We start from the raw sequence: 18,909 nt of genomic DNA, 5'->3' as shown, positions 1-18,909 counted from the left end.
AGCATTTCATCCAACAGTTGTCTACCCATTCGCCAAAAAGAACCACTATGTGGAATACTACCTTCAGGAACGAGTTCCTGAGCACAACAGGACGGCAATAGGAAGCAGAAACCAACCAATGTGGCACATTCGAAGACGACTTGAGCTGAGTCGAGCAAACGTAGCTTACAATTAAACCACCGGTTCTTATGATAATACTCACTTTGGTGTGAGAGATTGCCACTGGAAGTTCGCAAATGTGACACTGCCAGATGACCACTGTTACTTTCCGGCAACCACATTGATGTTTGACCCTCCATCAACAGCTGTGCGCCTTCAACAGTTGACCAACCACGGCGGTCAAGACAGCAAAGAGGATCTCAACTCACTACGTCTCGAGTCAAAGCTATCCTGATCCCCGCCACCACCTTTCCCTCTCCCGCTCGACCGCTATGAAACCCCCGGCTTGGTCAAAGCGTGTGTCCAATGATCGCATCGAGCCGGTAGTAGCTACGTTCAAGGCAGTATGCACAAGAAAGGTCCACCTGCCTATGGGGATATCGACACAAGCTGCATTTGAGGTGTCATCGGTGCAGTCGAGTAGTTCATTTCCGATGTGCAGACTCTCTAAGCCAATAATTACAAACTGTGGGAGGTTCGGAGATAGCTTTCAGCTCATGCACGCAATGTTCTAAACGGTTGCCTCGTTTGATTGCGTCTCGACTTAGCCGGTCAGTCTTTGTGCTACGCACCATCCCTTTCGACGAATGGCACACTGGCGCTTAGAACAAGGCAAACAACATCGGAGACAAGCCTCCCCGCCATCTTACACATCCAAAATTCATGATATCCGCGACTCTCAGCCTCATTACTCAGGGGCTAGATTCGGGTTACAGGTCTTTATCTATTTAGACCTTCCCAGAACGCTAATGTTCTCGAGCTTCTGGTATACGAGTGACCTACAGCAAAACAAGGCCTCACTTCGGGTGAGTTCACTTCAAAATGTATTTTGATTGTTTGGCTAATTTGATGTGAGACTAACAAACATATCGCTTGTCGAAATGGAAGCTATGGCGACCTCAACCAGCATGTCTTGCAGTGACGAAGAGTTCGAGAAGCCGACGACGAGAGCGCACTCAATTTGGAGACTTTTCCAGATCGCTTTCGCTTTCGCAACAGTGTTCTTCCCCTTGGTTTTTGTAGCGACATTGTTGTGTCTTTTCGTTACGATCCCTGCCTGGACGATACAGGACCCGCCGGAAGAGAATGCAAACCTCCCCATTGACCCTCATGATGAATCGTTCCTAACGACAACGGTATTAATCAACAAAGTCGCGCTTACCAGCTCGTTTGCCTCCAACGTTGCGCAGTGGGCCGCCGTGCCATTTCTGTTACTTTACTCGTTTCTCGTAGCGCTTGAGCTGTCGAACCGACACGAAGTAATAGACCAAGATATGAAAAAGCTTTTACATGGCGACCAAACGTTCCTTCTAAACTGGACTGTACTTCGATTATGGCGTGCTCGGAAGACAAAGATTGCGAGTGGAACCAGGATCGCCGGTATTGGCGCTTTTTTATGTGTAATTCTTACGTATGTATCTTTTTACGTCCGCCTAATGTCAATATGCTAATCTGTGGATTAGATTTCTTCTGCTAGTCGGAGGTAGTTAAGCTCACCGAGAACCCTGAACGAAACTGACAGTAATAGACAAAGTATTGTCAGGAACTCTTGCTCCAACGTTACAGCGCGTCTATGAAGGCACGTCCCCAGGCCCTAACTATGTGCCAGGCGATCCCCCGTTCTTTGGCGGTTTCAAGATCAATGAAGCGATATGTCCATTCAATGAAACGATCATTGGTAGCTACGATCACGACGCTTTTCCACCTTGCACAATAAATGGATCGAGCAAACCTTGGACACTCTTGGACGCTCCATCAGCATATCGAGTGCTTGCGACAGGACTGTTGAATCAAACAGGAGAATACAACAACGAGGATTTCAACACCCTAAATGTGGCCTGGGATGCTGGCGCATTCATATACACCCAGCTTGTCACGCATATCGACGATGTCACGGATGAACAGCACGTTCTTTACTTCAATCCATGGTCAGCTGAGGAATACAGCGATAGCCCAAAAGTCAGCAAACTAGATCTGACAAACCAGGATGTAGAAAGAGTTGGTATTGATTACGTCGCCGAAACGATTTCCGTTGTAACCGAGTGCACTGCAATCACTACGGACTGTGGAATCTACAACACTACAAGTGATGCTTCCTCGATACCATATCACTGCTCCAACGGCTTCTATGGCGACTTGAATGAGATACCAGCAAATGGGCTAGAGCGTCTCAAGGGCTGGAACACAACGTTCTTCGACTTTCACAATGACCCTTCGCTGAACGTTTCCATCGCATCCCAATTGAACCCATTCAGCTACAACGTCACAGCTGTTGTAGACAGTATCGATCTGAATGACCTCATTCTCTATGGAGACCCGCAGGTACCCCAAGGCATTGTTGTTGAGATCGGAGACGGGCGTGTGGGATTCGCGATGTCGTGCAATTCTACGGTCTACGACGTTACGTACTCACTTGTCAATGGTAGCATCCTCGTCTTCAACACGACATTGACCGCTCCCAGCATCGCAGCCATGATCAAAGCACCACTGCAAGCTGGCTTTGGTAGCTACGAACTCTTTGAGAAAGCTGCCATGTCGGTATTGCTATCTCATTCGACGATCCTGGACGCGATGGAGCTTGCTTTCAGCCAAACCTTTCTGGCGCTTGTGGCTGGTGTCTACGATCCGGCTCCGTTCATCGAAAAGCGTTGGCGCTATGATATGACGGTCACGAAGATTAGAAAAGCGCCATTCTATTTTCTGGTCGTTTGCATGTTCATGTATGCGATCGTCGTTTTGGTATTCACGTTGATAGCCCTCAGTCTCTTCCGGAGGAGTAATGTACGAGCTTTGCACGCTCAGTTGATGTCTTAAGACCAAGGAAATGCTTGGGCGATAATCTTTTCGGTTTGTTCGCCGCTGAGCAGGATTGCAACTTCTCTCCTTCTTATGTACTATCCCCGTACGCAATATCAAACAGAAAGCAATAACTGCAGTGCAGTAACTTCGTTTGTGGCTACTGGTCAGTATGAATGGCAGTAGAAACTGGGTTGTCACCATATTCGAAATATATCTTCTCTAATTGCCTCTCATTGAGAAGTCACTTTCTCTGCAAGCGCTGGCAGCGTTTCAGCAACGATGTCCATCTTTCCAAACACATCCTCTAAAGCCTCTTTTTCCAACACCAAGCAATATGCCGTCTTGAACCCAGCCCTCCCCGCAGCGCTGACGTCCCAGCCATGTGCAGCGGCAAACCAAAGCTCCCCAGCTGTATTCTCAACACCAATCTTTCCTCTCAGCCTTTCGTATGCCTGAACTTCTGGCTTTCCTACACCAATCTCGTCACATGTAACGACATGATCACCGTCGATGTTGATGTTGCCCTTCTCAAAGTATCCCAGCACTCTTTCGCGATCGCCGCTAGTGAATGCCCAGACTGTCCAACCAGCCTCCTTTATTTTGTCCACACATTCCTTTGCACCAGGCCGAACCTCACATTTCTTGTACTCTTGCATAAAGTACTTCACATCTTCTTCGCTCGCCACACTACGCGGTTCTGCTACTCCAGCGAAGTGCAAGACGCGGAAAAAGATGGATTCGAAAACCTTGGCAAATGGGACGTAAGAGCCCGAAAGCGAGAGGTATGTATATTCACGCTCTGCCGTTTCGAGCCATGCGTAACCAAGGAGACGTGCGGAGATATTGTGGGGCTGGAGTTTAGACCCAAGGCGTTGGTCGATGACGGCGTAGAAGTGCTCGTGCGACACAAGCGTGCCGACTATATCGAAGACGATGTGCTTCGTTTCTGACATGGTGTATAACGTCGGTGATGCGATATTTCGACGTCAAGCCTTCACTCCCTAGTTTGCTTTACGTTGCGCCAAGTTGCTTTTATGTAAAACTGCTCCAACACGCCCTGCGTGTCAACGGGGCGTATATGGTGCTCAACTGACGTCATAGAACACGTGACTTATGAATCCTATCCGCGATATCTGTCCGCCACAGTATTGTATACATGGCATTTTCAACTTTACCATGTATGTAATTGCGGTCTTGGGTTAGGTTTCATAATAATCAAGTGCACTGCGTTGGAAAGATCTAATTATAAGTGTGGACAGCTCGATATTCCCAAGGTTGGTCCTATATCAACACCCGAATACAGCTTTCAGAGCAAGATTTCGATGCTTTTATCTAGCTTTCAAAAGAGCGTTACGGTATCGATATTTAACCTTCTCGCACACTATCAGCGGCTCGTATCTGGATGATCACTGTTGTCGTATCGCTCTCAAGACCAGCGGCTATCTCAGATAGCCACTGCATCCGATTGGCCAATGCACATTCTTTCCCGATTAGGGCCAAAACACCGTGCGATATCAACCGTCCGTTAACGGCGATGCAGATCTGGTACTGCGACGCGTGTTTAAGCTCATGTGGGGAAGTAGAAGGATGAAGATAATGATACGTCATGCGGAGAGAAGAACGAGACAGGGTCAAAGTCATACCCACTATCGCGCGTCACCAGAAGCAAGCAAGGACGACATGTAAAGGCAAGAAAGTGCATTCTATCTAGAGAATCAGGAATGAAACCTGCGCTATCGCGCGAACATCGCTAAGAGTCATTACAAAGAATGCTGTCAAACAACAAATCCCAAAGTACGAGTTCAAAGCCTCCAGTACCCATAACGCTCCAAACACCAAAACCATGCATCATCAGTCGTAATTTTTGCGTTGCCGACTACCAAGCGAGATCGCTCTTCTCGTTATCGTTGCCACAGGCAAGGCCCTCGCAGAAGTCTTCCATCTCTTTGCTGATGGCTGAGGTACCTGTAGGCTCGAGTTGCTGCTTGGCAGGCCAGATCTTCTGACCAGCCTTCTTCTCCTTCATACCGTGCTCCATGACAATCTCGCGGCATCTCTTCTGGAAGAAGAGAGGTCCCTTCTCCATGTGTGGGTGAAGCTCGCCGTTGACGAAGATGCCTGCCTCGATGTTCTTCTGGGCGCGCTCGCACAGGACTTTGTCCTCGCCCATGACTCGCTTGTAGGTGTCACTGATGAGAAGGAAGTCCTCCTGGCTGGAGTGCTTGTTCTTCCAGACCTCGTAGTACATAACGGACTCAGTGGGCGACTTAGGCATGAACTTCTGCATGAAGAGGAAGTGTTTTGTGACAGTGAAGGAAGCGTTGGGGAAGCAGTATGTGGAGCAGATCTCCTGGCCAAGATCCTTGCGGTCTTGGGGCGTCTTGGGGTCGTGCTGGATGTGGTCGGCTGAGCAGTAGACATCGTAGCTCTCGAGGTCGATCAGACCTGTTGTGAGATCGGGATGTGTGCTCTTGCAGTGGTAGCATTCGTTGAAGTTGTCTGCGAGAATCTTCCAGTTGAATGGACCATCAAGGTTCCATGTGTGGTCGAACTCGTAGTCGTTGAAGTCAAATTGGTCGAATCTTGTCTGTTCGTCGACGTGGTCGAACTGTGACTCCCAGGACACCTCAGGCTCTTTCTTCGCATCCATGTTGATCCAGATGAAGCCATTGCGGTCAATGCGGGTGTGAATAGGGAAAAGACCGTTCTTGGCCTTCTCAAAGTTCTGAAGCTCCTGGTAGCCCGGTGCCTTCGCAAGCTTGCCGTTCAAACCGTACGACCAGCCGTGGTACTTGCAGGAGAAGATCTTTGCGTTGCCACCGTCTTTCTCGACGACGGGGTATGCGCGGTGTCTGCATACGTTGTGGAATGTGTTAATCTCGCCAGATCGGTCCTTGGAAACAACAATGTCGTAGTTGGCGACGTTGTAGCGGAGGAAGTCGCCGGGGTTTGCGAGTCTTGACTTGTGCGTAAGAATGAGCCATCTTCTGGTGAAGATAGCGCGTCGCTCAAGCTGGTACATCTCCTCAGAGGTATACCAGTTGGCGGGTAAGGCCCGTACAGCTTGGTTCTCTGGTGGCGCCTGGGCGCCGGCTGAGCCGCCGAACCCAAAATAACTCAGGAGTGACCCGACCATTGTTAAAGATGTGTGTTGGAAGAATGTATAGTTGTACTCTGTGTGAAGTAGTGAGGTGCGAAGAGTAGTCGAAGGTGGTCACTTGGGTGCTGTGCAAGTATACTCGAGAAGATGGAGCTCAGTGTGAGGACGTCGCAAGCATTATTATACTGTCTTCCAATACTCTGCCTCCTCACTCTTATCAAGTAACACAAACGACTAAGTCCCCATGGGGTTATGGCTTCCATTCGCACCCAGGGAGCGATAGCCAGTGGGATGTGGGAACGTAATTCGGCTGCAGGTGACCGTCAGGCGCCACACATTCTGACCTATTTTTCACGTCCCTCCGTTAACGCACGAGCTACCATCGTGATCAAACCAACATTCTAGAAAGCAGGGCTAGAGCTCAACGGCGTCATGTAAGTGGATGGCGTCGTATTACCCCAGAGTAGTTTGATTGACTGTGCATTGACTGCAGGCAAAGATAATGGTGACCGAACGTATAGACCGTTCTCGTCGTTGCCCCTCTTGTTGGCACGGACTTGAATGGATCTGATTTCCAAATACGGACAAGGGACGCCAGCCCAAGGCACCTTCAGACTCCCACCAGCAAGTTCTTGCGGAACTATTGCGGTCGTATTATCCAAAGGCTATCGTGCTCTTATCGAAGATTTTCTTGACGATGTTGATCGCAGCTGTTATCATCGAGATAGCGATGTTATCTAGATGAGCTGTCGGGCTTAGACTCGGTGTCGCAGCTGATAGCGACTGATGGAATGCAGCTCGTGATACTCTGTCTAAGATTGTCGTGCGAATATCGGAGCCCACGTACTATCGACGCGGCGCCGACGAGTGCGAAGTGAAGCGACACGAGCTGCGCAACGTGTACGGCAGGAAAGCGTCACTGGTCTTGATGCCAGCGCCGTCGTAAGCGGGAGATTACTACAACATCTCGCATGTCTCTACCCCTCCTAGCCATACGAGTGATGGTCGGGAGGGTTTGGATACTTTCGGCAATGGCTGTCGTAAATTTTCCCGAATTGTGATGGCAGCGCAGCGCAGTGTCACGTTGGGCTCGCTCTGGCGCTTGAGGTATTAGGGCGACATGACGATATAAGCTGCCATTTGTCTCGCAGCATCGATATGCTGAAGAACGTGCTCAGAAAGAGACCTTTCAGGTAAGCCTTTTGCGAAAGCTGTCCTGAGACTGTCTTAGAAGTTGGGTGTGGGCGATAGGGACGACAGCAATGGGTTGGCGTTATGATCCATTTTTCCCTGTCGTCTTGCACATCGTGCGGTGCAAATGCTGATCCATGGGCTTGGTGCTCTCGAAAAGCCCTGTAGGATTGAGGCCGGATCCGGGAGATTTGTTGGCGCATGGCTTTTGTCGCAATGGTGGGATACTTCGCATACCGGATTTTTGGCTAGCGATAGGCTGTCGCAAGGCTGATGGCGGTAAATCACCCTCACTTTCAAAGCAGGTGCTCGTCTTTGTCATAATGATGAAATTGCAGCGGGTGAGGTATGATGGTATTCGCGGCAGGACAACCATTGAAGTCCAGCTGACGGGAAAAGCATACTAAGCTCTCCATGCTACGCGTACTTACCTGACTCAGACTCTGATGTCGAACATGATGGAATGCTCGTAGGTGCAATTATCGTGAGAAGGATGGGATGGTGTTGCGCACACGCGAGGCGGGGTTGCGGCAGGCTATGTAGTCCCGAGACGGTTTGCCTCTTCGATCGTTACTAACCCCAAAATGGACATCAGGACCCTACATCCACGACTGGCATCTTCCCCACCAATGTCGTAAGTATCCCATGCGGGGCGGTGGACTGATTTCGTGCATGACTCTGCGGTTGGATTCGCCATGGGAATTATTTTGCCAATTGAAGTTTGCGCTGCGCTTAGTTTCGGCTTCTATGATGGCAGAGCACAGTGAAATGGTCCGTTATCGCGAGCGCAAACAGCCTTAAGAGGAGTTCCTCCTACATTCTTTGGGAACCAATTATCCAAACCTATACTCTTCAACTCTTTTGCAATGGCGACCTCCCAGCGTGTTGTGATTATTGGCGCCGGTGTCGTCGGCACCAACCTCGCTGATGAGCTGGTCTCACGAGGATGGAACAACATCACGGTGATTGAGCAGGGCCCATTGAGCATGCCTGGTGGTTCAACGTCACATGCGCCTGGCCTGGTATTCCAGACGAACCCTTCCAAAACGATGACTTTACTCGCCAAATACACCGTCGAGAAGTTCTCAGCGCTCGAGAAAGACGGACAGAACTGTTTCAACCAGTTGGGTGGCTTGGAGATCGCGACAATCCCAGAACGATTGGAGGAACTCAAGCGCAAACACGGATACGCACAATCATGGGGCATCGAAGCGCACTTGATCAGCCCCGAAGAATGTCTCAAGAAGTACCCTCTCCTTAACAAGGATATGGTGCTAGGTGGTCTTCACATTCCAAGCGATGGCTTGGCACTAGCAGCTCGCGCGACACAGCTACTTATCGAAAACACACGCAACGCGGGTGTCAAATACCTCGAGCATACCGTCGTTACCGGAATCGAACAAGCGAACGGTCAGGTCACCGGTGTGACAACGAACAATGGTTCTGTACCGGCGGATATAGTTGTTTCGTGTGCTGGTTTCTGGGGTGTGGAGATAGGAGCCATGATTGGACTCAAGGTCCCTCTTCTTCCTCTAGGGCACCAGTATGCGAAGACTACGGCTGTACCAGGCCTCCAGAACCGCGAAGTCAACAAGAAGATCAACGCCATGAACGCCGAGTTGCCCATATTGCGACACCAAGACCAAGATCTATACTACCGAGAGCATGGGGAGCAGTATGGAATTGGTTACTATGGTCACCGGCCGATGCCTGTCAAGGCCTCAGATCTGGGTGTAACACCGAAACACGTTGATGAGAAGCATATGCCTTCTCGCCTAGATTTCACACCAGAAGACTTTGAGCCGGCCTGGAAAGCTACCAAAGAACTGCTTCCCATTCTCCGCGAGACTGAGATCGCTGACGGCTTCAACGGCATCTTCTCTTTCACACCAGATGGTGGATCCGTTGTCGGACAAGCACCCAACCTCGATAACTTCTGGGTCGCCGAAGCTGTGTGGGTAACACATTCGGCCGGTGTAGCTCGAGCTGTCGCAGAGACCCTTACGGAGGGTCGTTCGACTGTCGACATTGCGGAGTGCGAGTTAACACGATTCGAGGAAGTACAGCTCAGCCCAGAATACGTCAGCGAGACATCACAACAGAACTTCGTCGAGATCTACGACATCATCCACCCCCTCGCACCGAAAGAGAACCCTCGAAACCTTCGCGTCAGCCCGTTCTATACTCGTCAACAGGAGCAAGGCGCTTTCTTCCTAGAAGTAGGAGGCTGGGAGCGTCCACACTGGTATGAAGCGAATGCGGATCTGGTCAGCACCTTGCCGGATGAATGGAAGCCGGTCGATCGCGATGCTTGGTCATCCAAGTTCTACTCGCCAATCGCTGCGGCCGAGGCTTGGAAGACACGAAACGCAGTAGCATTGTACGATATGACTACTTTCCATCGATTCGAGGTCTCCGGTCCTGGTGCTGTCCACCTGCTTCAGAGATTGACGACCAGTGATGTTTCCAAGCAGCCTGGCGCTATCACCCATACTCTCCTTGTCAATGGCCACGGCGGCGTACTAAGCGATATTTTTGTGTCCAGGATCGAGGAAGACCTGTTCCAAGTAGGCGCCAACACTGCGACCGATCTTGCCTACCTCGCACGCGAAGCACGTCGTCAACAAAAGCACACACCTAGTCAGTGGGCTCAGGTACGAGACGTCACTGGCAGTACATGCTGTCTTGGTCTTTGGGGTCCTCGCGCTGGGGACGTTATCCGCACAATCAGCTCGGATGATTACAGCAACAAAGGCTTGCCGTATATGGGTGTTAAGAAGACGAGCATAGCTGGAATTCCCGTCACGATGTTCCGAAAGTCCTTTGTCGGCGAATTCGGTTGGGAGGTTCAAACCACACCTGAATATGGCCTGCGCCTCTGGGACTTATTGTTCCAGTCGGGCAAGCCCCACGGTCTAGTTGCTGCAGGTCGCGCCGCCTTCAATGGACTACGAATCGAGAAGGGTATCCGAGCCTCAGGTTCAGACATGACTTCTGAGCACAACCCATGGGAGGCTGGCGTGACGTACGCGATCCAGATGGGCAAGAAGGCGGATTACGTTGGTAAAGCGGCACTAGAGCAGCTTTCTAGGAAGGCAGCATCTAAGCGACTTAGATGCCTGACTGTCGATGACGGACGATCCATGGTTCTGGGTAAAGAGCCAGTCTTCGTGGAAGGCGAAAGAGCTGGTTATGTTACCAGCGCCGCTTTTGGTTACACGGTACGCAAGCCTGTCGCATATGCATGGCTTCCGAGCAATGTAAGCGAAGGAAAGTCTGTGGAGATTGAGTATTTCGGCAAGAAGATCAGGGCCACAGTAACTCGAGACCCATTGCACGATCCTCAAGAACAGCGTCTGAGGGGTGAAGGATCGTCCGAAAAGCCGGAGTTGCAGAAGAGACTGAAGTCGTTGTTGTAGGGAGGTTGCTGTAATGTTTGACGACTTTTATGATTGCATATGAGCATCGAAATGGCGTGGCTGGGTTAGCCTTTAGGCGTTCGTCGACTGTATCCGTAGTCTTGTGTTATATGTTAAATTTGATCCGTTCTCACTTCGACACGTGCTTCTGTGCTTGTATCCTGGGCATACGCCAATGTTTAGAGTGTGTTGTGTTCTGAGTGGACTCCATAGTTGAAGCGAACGCGTTTGACAGATGCAGCTTGACGCGTTGCGGAAGTGGGCCACCGGTCACGTGACTAGTGGCATACCTTATCGATAACAAGCAGTAACGTCATCACCTCAGTCATCTCGAAGCTTCATGACATTCCCAAGCCTCCGCCAATTTCTGTTCTGCACCTTCCTTATGAGCCTATTCACTGCAGCCATTAGAAGATACCCACTAGTATCACTTGCTCGACCCGCTTTCAAGGTAATTGCCTACAGTTCTGATCGAGTCATCGAAAACAGCAATTAACGCCAAGCAGCCATTGTCCATACCAGCACGCGCCATGCATATCCAATCAATTCCCATGTGTACGAGCACCCTGATGGAGAATTTTGAACGTCGGATGCGATCTAACCTACTGGTCAGGGGAGGGTTCGGGCAACAACTATGCCTACTTGGTGTCCGATGACAAGACTAAGGAAGCTGTTATCATTGACCCTGCCAATCCTCCGGAGTATGTTAGAAGGCCAAGGAAGTAAGCACACAACTGACTGGGCTATAGAGTTCTACCTGTTTTGCGAGAGCAAACAACCACTGGCGGCCTCAAGCTAACCAAGATCATTAACACACATCAGTAGGGTGATTACTCCTGACGACTCGACTCTGCTAACACACCTGACAGCCACCGTGATCATGCGGGAGGTAATGTAGATGTCGTAAGTGAAGACCCACCACATGAGTCTTCGAGTGCCACTAGCTAACGGCTCTGCCAGATCAAAGCGTTCGGCCTACCTGTAATCGGTGGTCGCGACTGCGATAAAGTGTCCGAAACACCAAGCCACGACAGCACCTTCAAGATCGGGTCTATCAATGTCAAAGCCCTCCACACACCCTGCCATACGCAAGACAGCATATGCTTCTACTTCGAAGATGGAAACGATCGCGCAGTATTCACTGGAGATACACTATTCATCGGTGGCTGCGGACGATTCTTCGAAGGCACTCCAGAGCAGATGCACAAGGCTTTGAACGAGACTCTAGCGGCGCTTCCTGACGACACGAAGGTCTACCCTGGACACGAATACACAAAGGGCAACGTCAAGTTTGCAAAGAGTGTACTGAACAATGACGCTATCAAGAAACTTGACACGTTCACACAAGAAAACAAGGAGACACAAGGAAAGTTCACAATTGGTGACGAGAAGAAGCACAACGTGTTCATGCGTGTGGATGACCCTGAGCTTCAAAAGGTTACTGGCAAAACCCAGCCTATCGATGTCATGGGAGCATTGCGATCCATGAAAGACAATTCGTAGAAGTGGAGGTTTATAAAATATGACAGAATTAGCGCATCAAGTTGTTGTGCTTGGTTAGGAGCACATTCCCGGGATATCTCGGTGAACGACCTCCATAGTTAATTGGTGCTTTTTCTTGTTATTAAGCTAACAGTACGTGTAGCCAAGGAGGCCTAACTGCAGGGAGACATATTAGAAGGATGTACTTGCATGTTCGGTGCTACCCTATAACGTAAATGTTAACGAAGGATGCAGTGGTTGACTCACAAGCGATGACTGGAGTTGAGGTTCGCCTTACTTAAGAACTCCAATATTTATCTGGAAGTACAACATAACTCGGAAGCATCTTTTTCTTACGATCCACTGTGCAATACTCGTCAGTTTGCAGATAAAACGCGTTCAGAAATATTCATTCAATCATTATGGCTACCAACGGCACTATCACAACTGCAAGTAAGCAGCGAGCAAGACGTGGCCAAGAAGAAACGCTCCCACCCCACAAGTACTACGAGAACCGCTCTATCTTGGTCCAGAATCTGCGTAGGGCGGCTCACAAAAATGGCCTCTATTCTTCGTTCATCCCCAATCTCACGGACCTTAGAGCGTTCCGTGAGCGGCATAGGTCCATCGCGACTGGCGAACAGCTGAGAGACGTTGAGTATACAATGCGCGGTCGTATCGTTACGATCCGTAGCGCAGGAGAGCGTCTGCGTTTCTACGAGGTTCAGGTTGGGGAGGAAGAGATACAAGTCGTATGTCAGGTCACCTCATCAGAAGACCTCGAAGCCTACAAGCAGCAACACGAGCACCTGGCCAGAGGAGACCAGATTGGCATAACTGGCCATCCATGCCGAACAGCGCCACGCAATCGACCTGTAGGCGAACTCTCGCTCTTCGCGCAAAGCGTCATTCTCCTAGCACCAAGCCTGCACATGCTACCTAAGACGCTCACAGACGCTGAGACACGCCATCGTGACCGACCGCTTGACTTCATCACCAACCGCCGCAGCCGCGATATGCTGCGTACTTGGGATGCCATGGAGTCATACATCACCACCTTCCTCCGCAACCGCGGCTACATCTCAGTCGTGACACCCATCCTTTGCCAACAAGCCGGCGGCGCAGCAGCCAAGCCTTTCATCACGCACCACAATGATCTCAAGCGGGACATGTATCTGCGTACGGCTACAGAGCTGCATCTCAAGCCTCTCGTTGTCGGCGGCATCGACCGTGTATTCGAGATCGGACGGGTCTTTCGCAACGAAGATATGGATCTAACGCATAACCCCGAGTTTACAAGCTGCGAATTTTACCAGGCGGATGCAGATTATGAGGTAATGATGCAAGTGACGCAAGAAATGATCTCTGGACTGGTGAAGGATGTGACTGGTTCTTATGTCACTACGTTCACAAGCCAGACTGGAAAAGCGAAGGTGATCAACTGGGAGGGGCCATGGGAGCGCATTGACATGATGACAGCGCTTGAAGACGCCTGCAAGGTTCAGTTCCCTCCACCATCTCAACTTCATACGGAAGACAGCCGGCAATTCTTACTCAGTATCCTGAGTGATCATAACATCATCTGTTCGCCCCCCCACACAAACGCCCGCTTACTCGACAAGCTGGTTGGCGTATACATTGAATCGCGCATCACGAACCCCACATTCATCATGAATCACCCTAAGCTCATGTCGCCTCTCGCGAAGACGCATCGCTCGATTCCTGGTCTCACAGAACGCGCAGAAGCCTTTGTATGTGGCTTTGAGATTTGCAATCTCTACAGCGAACTCAATGATCCTTTCGAACAGCGCGATCGTTTCCTGGAGCAAGCGAGGCAGAAGGCTCAAGGGGATGACGAAGCCCACGGAATTGATGAGGAGTTTGTCAAGGCGTTGGAGTATGGGATGCCGCCGACGGCTGGGTGTGGTCCAGGGCTGGATCGTATTATGATGTTTCTGACGAATAACTATACGATCAAGGAGGTGCTGGCGTTTCCGATGATGAGAGAGGAGGGGAAGAAGGGTTGCGGTGCGGTTGCCACTAGTCAATATGGTAAGACGGCGGACAAGCAGGAGCGACTTGCTGAGTTGAGAAGGCAGATGGCGGATCTTGAATCCGAGATCGCGGCGATGGCTGTTTGATCTTGATACATCTCGGACTTGTCGCAAGTTAATACGCTGTGTTAGATGCATTTAGAGTAGCTTTTAGTCGTGTAGAATGACTGCTGAATGAATGGAAAGAGGTGGGAGTAAGATGTTGATTCTCTCATGAAACCGTACCTATCATATCTTAGTCTACTCGTAACACTGACAAGGAGACCAATACCGTGACTGCCATTGATCTATTTGACCTTGCAGTCCTCTTGTCAACACCTCTCTACCACCCGGAAGCTTGACGAACACCCCTCTTAGTAGGCATCGTCTCCTGCTCTTCAGTTCCTGAACCATCAATGTTAGCACTTGCTTAAGGAAGTACTTTGAACACAAAAAAGAAAGCGCTGGACAGGATCATATGTTCGTACTCAAGCGGTGAACCACGGGAACCGAGCTAGGCGGCAAGCTTCCGTATTCGGTGATGACCATGTTGATGTACTGCGCAGGCGTGACATCGTAGAGAACTTGGAGGTGATGAAGGTTCTTCGCGTCGTCGATCCACTTCAACACGTCTGTGGTATCGGCGGGTGCCTCTTCCGATGACGACTTTTCGTCGTTCTTAGATGTTGGAAGACGTGACTTAAGGGGAAGAAGATCGCGACGCTCGGCCTCAGATAGAATTTCCTCGGCAGGTGCGACTTCGTTGCCGACAATGGAGTCTAGCGCCACCTTCTCGGTGAACTTGACGGACTGGCAGAGTACGATGACGGGTAGTGAGTGGGAGTATGCGAGCATAGATACGAGAGCTGTGCCAACGCGCGAGTAGAGGCGGCCGTTTGACATCATTGCGTGCGCACCTAGGAAGACCTTTGTTGCGTCCTTAACTGCGTGTGAGGCTCCTGTGATGAGATAGTACCGCACGGTGATACCGTGGTTTGCGAGCTTCCGTGCCAGCTTCTTGCCTTCAAACAATGGCTTTGAGTCAACCACAATAACTGTAAAAGGTTTGCCGGATTGGTGAGCATGAATGATAGTCTGTTCGACTATCGAAGATGCGGCATAAACCAGAATGACATCGCCAGCTTGGATCTTGGTAGCGGCTAGGTCGCGGATGAGCCTGTCAGCGGCTGTGACACGTTCCCGGATGAATATGTCAATCTCCTCGATCAGATCTCGCTTCGCCTCATTCTCTGGCGTTGCAGGGTCTATTTTGATAATGACTGGAAGGGGTCAGTATTTTATGAATAACTAGTTGACAAGTTCTGATGCTCATACTGAGCATTTCGAGCCGTGCCTATTGCGTTAGTTTAATGTGAGATGTCAACTTACTATCCTTGAGCCATCGGATAGCATTTCCCATACTGATGCTAAGCGGTCTACAGCTCTTTAGGAACTCGATCTGAGGACCAAGGTGGTGGCTGGTCAGATGCCGGGCTAAACTATTTCCTGGAGGTGTTTGATAGGCCTCGATGACTGTCTTGAAAACCAGCAACATGGCCACCATACGCGCCGTACTACCACAGATGGCATAGCTGCTATACTGTAGGCCAAGCGCGAGGACTGAAGGATGTACGTCTTTTGACGCGCCGACAAGGGATTGTTGCTTTGGTTGGCTGTAGAGATGACCGAAGAAAAGGCCAGTCTGTTTTGGTTCCTTGTCCTTCTTCGCTCTTTTTTCCGGTTCCTTCAGAACTGGTGCGTTGGCTTGCGATGGTCGTCGCCGTACTGGCCCTGGTCTTGATTGGGCGTCTTTTGATGTTTGCTTTGGGTCCTTCTGCTGTTTTTGGCTATCCTTGGATGGTCCTTGTTGTTGATTCGGTGTGCCACCCGCGGCTTTGGCTTGGGCTCGTTTTGCTTGCTTCTCGGCTTGCTTTTGCTTTTTCAACTCTGCTGGCGAGAGCTTTTTAGGCGCATCTGTGGCAGGAGCGGCTTCGCCATTTGTTGTTGCAGGTGCGCTTTCTTGGGATAGTGCTACTGCCGCAGCAGATGCCGGCGCTGGCTCGGCAGCGGGGGCTTCAGACATGGCGATGTGATGTTTTTGTTGTCGTCGACCTTTGTAATTGGAATGTGGCCAGTCAGGTGTCAGACGCTCCAACGTGGTGGGGCAATATCAAGTGTCGTGACGCGAATATGGTCCCCAATCGAGTATTTTTGAAGTCGTCCGATATCAGTGGACCGAAATAGTTAGGTGGAGCAGTGCAACGCGTGGATCGAAACGTGTTGCTGGGCAGGCGGAAAATTGATAGAGACTCGTGAATTGAGTCAGAAGTTTGGTCGCTGCTTTGAGTTAGCGCGAAAACGGAAATGTCCCGCATTAATCCCCGCGCTCCTTGCGTCATTGGGCGTGTACCCTCCACGCTCGCGTTCTACAAACATCTTGTTTGCACGTACCCGTCATCAGCACTATTTGGAGCAGGCTCCAACCCCTCTACCCCGAATATCGACGTCGCGCTACAAGCCTCGCTACTACAATATCGACGCCGAACAAGGAGCTTAGAGGCCTCCTTCCAACCAACATGGCCGACAAGATCAGCTCCATCACCGACCTCCCCCTCGACATCCTCGTACTCGTATTTCCCTACCTAGATGCCAAGAGCTTCCTTGCCCTCTGTAGCACGTGCAAAGCCTTCCAACAACCGTCGATTCAACTAGATCCCGCGTACTGGAGTTACCTCGCCAGAACGACATTTCGCGTCCCGAACCAGCCAGTCGTACAACATGACGGCGACCGCTGGCAGAAGATGTATCGTCGCATGCTTACCCAGAGCCGCGTCTACACATGGGGTCATAACTCGCACAACCGCCTAGGGCACGCCCTTGACCCGGAAGACCATACACATGGCCGTCGTGGGCCTCGGATGAGAGCTGGCATGATGCGGCCAGGCAGGCGCATGTACGCGGCACACCAAGCCTTTCCGACGGAGATGGACAAGACAAGAGACTTGGGCGTCATTGCTGATATGCAGTGTGGTGGCTGGTCCACGACCCTGCTTACCTCTAAAGGCACTCTACATACTGCCGGTGTGCTAGATGGCCAGCGGATACTCCTCGCTAATGGGCCTCTACAGCCGCTCCGCTTCCCTGAAGGATATCCTCCTACCGCTACCGATGCCCAATACGAAGAGCCAACCGTCGCCATTCGCCAGTTCTCCTCCGGTCGTGCACACATACTCGGACTCTCTGACAGCGGTCGGATGTGGTCATGGTACGATGTCAAGAAACCTGCGCTCCAGGTCAAATTCGCAACCCTACAATTGAACGAGATCTCCCTGAACGACACAACGCGGACAACGTCCAACTTTGGGCAAATAAAACAAGTCGTAGCAGGTTGGAGCCGCAGCTCGGCCTATGTACATGGCATCGGCATTGTCGTCTGGGACCCAGTCGAACGGGATCATGGTGAGGACGGCACCGATACTATGCTTGTCTTGGAACACGCCGAGGTCCCCCAAACCGGCTATCAACATGTCAAAGGAACTCGCGAGTCCGATGAGCAGAGGGCTCTAGGTCGAGAGGTCGGGGCGGTGCTGAACTATGTTCTGCTTGAGCATTTTGTCTTGTTCACCACCGACCTTGGCAAGGTCTTCTGTGGTAAATTTGGAGCCAAGAACCAAGTCGAGGATGTTATTGAGCTTCGAATGGTGCGTCATGAGAAAGGAGCTCCTCTCGACGTTCAAGGCTCGTTCCGCAATTTTGCCATCTTCAAGGACAACGAAGTGATCACTGGCGATCAAAACTACCTTGAATCATGCTGGAGCAATCGTCACAATAGCTCTGGAGACATGCAAGGTCTCAAGAAGATTCCGGCTTTGCAGGGCACTAATGTCATCTCGATCGCTTTCGGTGACTATCACTACCTGGCACTCCACTCGAATGGTAAAATTACATCGTACGGCACCGAAAATGGTGGTTGTGGCTCTCTCGGTCTGGGCATGAACGATGACAACCTAGTCGGAAAGGCGCGCGGTATTGTATATGATCAATTTAACAACAATGGTCAGTTGCTCCCTCACGCATATACGACCGGTCGTCAGATTTGGTTCGACGCAAGGAAGAACGAGTGGCTCAAGGAGGTTGTACACGACCAAGCACACGCTGAAGAAAGCGCTTCGCGCAGGGAGCTATTTCTAAGCGACCATAACGTTCAGGGTGAAGTCAGCGAGTGGTTTGAGCAAGAAGGCAGAGCCTGGGACCAAGACGGTGGCGAGGACGGTCTTGGCGCATATTTCGCTCTCCAAGTGAGCGCTGCAGGATGGCAATCTGGTGCTTTGGTCTTGGTCAATGAGGACTTGGCTAAGAAGGAGCCGTCAAATAATCGCGAGGACAGGTCATTTCCCAGGCTCAAGCTCTCCGACGGCAGAGAGATGCCCGGTGAGAAGGAATTTGACGAGTGGAGAGAGGGACGTCCAGACTTCCAGCTCAACACCTAGACCGAAACACTTGAAGATGCCTTGATAGTGTCTTTGATTCAGTATAGCGTTTATGAGCTCTCAGCGTACGGCTTGTTTTTCAGATACAACTTACAAACACTAAGCTCATTAATCTAGTCACTCGTACCTGAACGAGTGGCTTGGCGGCAACGCTTTATCTTCTGTCACTGTCGCAGTTTGTCATCCAAACCTTACCAAAATGTGATGGAGCCTCACACCTTGTCATGTGCTAAAAA

General features: G+C 50.7%; 8 protein-coding genes across 8 annotated transcripts; 5 read left to right on the top strand and 3 right to left on the bottom strand.

Annotated features, from left to right (window-relative positions):
* The first annotated feature begins 645 nt into the window (after positions 1–645).
* On the top strand, positions 646–3,156 carry CC77DRAFT_718771 (hypothetical protein). Its single transcript, XM_018532885.1, has 4 exons — positions 646–965; positions 1,016–1,570; positions 1,623–1,642; positions 1,688–3,156. The coding sequence occupies exons 2-4, from the start codon at positions 1,041–1,043 to the stop codon at positions 2,971–2,973; spliced, it is 1,836 nt and encodes a 611-aa protein (XP_018388852.1). The 5' UTR covers positions 646–965; positions 1,016–1,040; the 3' UTR covers positions 2,974–3,156.
* CC77DRAFT_718774 (HAD-like protein) lies at positions 3,081–4,109 on the bottom strand. The gene has a single exon (XM_018532886.1). The coding sequence runs from the start codon at positions 3,909–3,911 to the stop codon at positions 3,189–3,191; it is 723 nt and encodes a 240-aa protein (XP_018388851.1). The 5' UTR covers positions 3,912–4,109; the 3' UTR covers positions 3,081–3,188.
* A 725-nt stretch (positions 4,110–4,834) lies between these two features.
* CC77DRAFT_929843 (naphthalene 1,2-dioxygenase subunit alpha) lies at positions 4,835–6,410 on the bottom strand (the record flags this gene model as incomplete). Its single annotated transcript, XM_018534132.1, has 2 exons — positions 4,835–6,130; positions 6,360–6,410. Coding segments are annotated over 2 exons (1,347 nt in total), but the record flags the coding sequence as incomplete, so codon positions are not given.
* Positions 6,411–7,783: 1,373 nt separating this feature from the next.
* CC77DRAFT_718683 (dimethylglycine dehydrogenase mitochondrial precursor) lies at positions 7,784–10,980 on the top strand. The gene has a single exon (XM_018532884.1). It carries the CDS (start codon positions 8,116–8,118, stop codon positions 10,666–10,668), a length of 2,553 nt encoding a protein of 850 aa, XP_018388849.1. The 5' UTR covers positions 7,784–8,115; the 3' UTR covers positions 10,669–10,980.
* Positions 10,981–11,008: 28 nt separating this feature from the next.
* Positions 11,009–12,171, top strand: CC77DRAFT_930341 (Metallo-hydrolase/oxidoreductase; the record flags this gene model as incomplete). The annotated part of the gene is made up of 6 exons (XM_018534158.1): positions 11,009–11,132; positions 11,191–11,223; positions 11,282–11,369; positions 11,418–11,489; positions 11,538–11,571; positions 11,629–12,171. The coding sequence occupies 6 exons, from the start codon at positions 11,009–11,011 to the stop codon at positions 12,169–12,171; spliced, it is 894 nt and encodes a 297-aa protein (XP_018388848.1).
* Positions 12,172–13,576: 1,405 nt separating this feature from the next.
* CC77DRAFT_1018247 (lysyl-tRNA synthetase) lies at positions 13,577–14,765 on the top strand. The gene is made up of 3 exons (XM_018524580.1): positions 13,577–14,308; positions 14,430–14,588; positions 14,672–14,765. Exon 1 carries the CDS (start codon positions 13,620–13,622, stop codon positions 14,289–14,291), a length of 672 nt encoding a protein of 223 aa, XP_018388847.1. The 5' UTR covers positions 13,577–13,619; the 3' UTR covers positions 14,292–14,308; positions 14,430–14,588; positions 14,672–14,765.
* CC77DRAFT_1086463 (IF-2B-domain-containing protein) lies at positions 14,475–16,266 on the bottom strand (the record flags this gene model as incomplete). The annotated part of the gene is made up of 2 exons (XM_018529436.1): positions 14,475–15,463; positions 15,573–16,266. 2 exons carry the CDS (start codon positions 16,264–16,266, stop codon positions 14,658–14,660), a joined length of 1,500 nt encoding a protein of 499 aa, XP_018388846.1. The 3' UTR covers positions 14,475–14,657.
* A 396-nt stretch (positions 16,267–16,662) lies between these two features.
* CC77DRAFT_1018245 (RCC1/BLIP-II protein) lies at positions 16,663–18,842 on the top strand. The gene has a single exon (XM_018524579.1). It carries the CDS (start codon positions 16,760–16,762, stop codon positions 18,671–18,673), a length of 1,914 nt encoding a protein of 637 aa, XP_018388845.1. The 5' UTR covers positions 16,663–16,759; the 3' UTR covers positions 18,674–18,842.
* The last annotated feature ends 67 nt before the right edge of the window (positions 18,843–18,909 follow it).

This window comes from Alternaria alternata, assembly GCF_001642055.1.
Source record: "Alternaria alternata strain SRC1lrK2f unplaced genomic scaffold CC77scaffold_5, whole genome shotgun sequence".
Classification (NCBI taxonomy): domain Eukaryota; kingdom Fungi; phylum Ascomycota; class Dothideomycetes; order Pleosporales; family Pleosporaceae; genus Alternaria; species Alternaria alternata.
This window is presented reverse-complemented; position numbering and strand designations above follow the sequence as displayed.